Source organism: Austrofundulus limnaeus, unplaced genomic scaffold, assembly GCF_001266775.1.
Source record: "Austrofundulus limnaeus strain Quisiro unplaced genomic scaffold, Austrofundulus_limnaeus-1.0 Scaffold85, whole genome shotgun sequence".
In the NCBI taxonomy this organism is placed as follows: Eukaryota; Metazoa; Chordata; class Actinopteri; order Cyprinodontiformes; family Rivulidae; genus Austrofundulus; species Austrofundulus limnaeus.
The window spans coordinates 1,944,395-1,946,457 of record NW_013952487.1 but is presented as its reverse complement, the minus strand read 5'-3'; the positions used below and the strand labels follow the sequence as shown (position 1 = coordinate 1,946,457).

The 2,063-nt window shown below is 40.7% G+C and overlaps 1 protein-coding gene across 1 annotated transcript in view; it reads left to right on the top strand.

Moving 5' to 3' along the window:
* Positions 1-6: 6 nt before the first annotated feature.
* atp10d (ATPase phospholipid transporting 10D) overlaps positions 7-2,063 on the top strand; it is a 44,297-nt gene continuing 42,240 nt past the window's right edge. Inside the window, exon 1 of the mRNA XM_014011884.1 lies at positions 7-325. Coding sequence (XP_013867338.1) covers positions 39-325 — 287 coding nt within the window. The 5' untranslated portion in view covers positions 7-38. The remainder of the gene's footprint in view (positions 326-2,063) is intronic.

The following is a 2,063-nucleotide window of genomic DNA, read 5'->3' as shown; positions in this document are numbered from 1 at the left end:
GGTGGGGGGGAGGCCCAGCTGCAGCTCCTGCTGGGCAGATGGAGCGCTTCCACTGGGTGCAGCATCGCTGTCGACAGCTGCTGGCCGGAGACTCGGAGCGAGGCTGGTACTCCTCGCCTGATGGCCTCCCTAATAAGAGCTACCTGGACTCCCACAGCTCCCCGCAGAGGCTCAGTGGGAAGAGGAGGACGGTGCTCGCCCGCCACGGCCCCCACCAACAGGAATACGAAGCTGTATCCAAAAAGTACAAGGGCAACGCCATCCGAACCACCAAATACAGCTTGTTGACTTTCATCCCCATGAACCTGTTCCAGCAGTTTCACAGGTCAGTTTTACTTTCGGATTCGAGCGCTTTTTCTGACAAAACACGCGATGGTTAGAGCTGTGAGGACACGAGGTTTGAGTGTTTGAGTCATCACCACCAAATCCCCTGAATGCCAACAGAATGTACAAGATCTTTGTTCTGACTGAGTGAGTAATGAAGGGAAGCTGGAGCTATGGAAACACTGGAAAACAAGATTGTCTACATTGTAAGTCAGAGTGATTGTACAAATACTGTACATAGCACGGCTGCCAAAGACTGAACACCTGTGAGGAAAAAAGAGAAATAAATTCACAAAATACTCACCATTCTTTTTTTTTTTTTTTCACGAGTCAGGGCTGCAAATCCTGTTAAAAGCGTAACCAGTGTCTGATGAACTGGTCAGTCTTTAGTTGGAGTGCCTCATGATATACCATAACATATGTTGCGCAAAATATTGAAWAATTTAACGACAAATTAAAAGAATATCATAATGGTTATAATTATTTGAAAATAAATGGTATTTATTACATTTTATGGTAATATGGTAATGAATGAATGACTCATTCCTTTGCTGTTTGTACAGTACAAAGGTAGGGCGACTTCTAGGAATAGCAAGGTTGGGAACGGCTGACTTAAAATATAAGGTGGTTGCTTTTTTTCAACAATGGAACTCCTTTAAAATAAAACTAGTTTTACTTGAATGAATGTGTGTTTCCTGCCACCTTGCATGGCGAAGGTTCAAAGAAAGGTCTTGTGCAATCTGTTAGCACTTTGAGTCCTGGATGACCCTCAGCTACCACTAGGGGTGTAAGGAAATATCGATACACTGAAATGTTGGGATATTTCATTTCCTGTTATTATAATGATAAAAACACTCAATTTTTAATTAAGGCTGAATGGATAAATGATGCAAGTGAAATCCAGTGCAGTTCTCACTGTTGTTCAGTGTTCTTCTGATTGCATAAAAATAAAAATGAATTTGGGACATTTTGTAAAACATGAATAAAAACCACCAGCCTGAACCGGTGATACAAGGCAGGATGGATCCATGCTTTCATGTTGTTGACGCCAAATTCTGACCCTACCATCTGAATGTCGCAGCAGAAATCCAGGTCATCGGACCAGGTTATGTTTTTCCAATCTTCTATTGTCCAGTTTTGGTGAGTCTGTGTGAATTTTAGCCTCAGTTTCCTGTTCTTAGCTGACAGAAGTGGCACTCGGTGTGGTCTTCTGCTGCTGTAGCCCCCCGTGTTGTGTGTTCAGAGATGCTCTTCTGCAGACCTCGGTTGTAACGAGTGGTTTTTTGAGTTACAAATCAACCAACAGTAATTAAAGGTCAGATAGTGGAGATAATAGAAAATTATAAATATCTTGGCACTGTGTTGGATAGTAAGTTAAAACTTACCTGTCATTCAGAGAACCTGCAAAAAAAAGGGACAACAGCGACTGTTTTATTTGAGAAAACTGGCAAAGTTTCAGGTTAAGCCAATGATGATTCTGTTTTATAAATCATATGTTGAGTCTGTGCTGACATTTTCTCTCTGCTGGTTTGGAAATCTTAACATTAAGTCAAAAAAATGCACTTAGCAGAGTTGTACACACAAGCAGAGTTGTAAAGTAACTAAGTACAAATACTTTGTTACTGTACATAAGGAGAAATCTTGGTTACTTCACTTGAGTAATTATTTTTCAGCATACTTTTTACTTTTACTCATTACATTTTTACAGAATTATCTGTACTTTCTACTCACTATATATT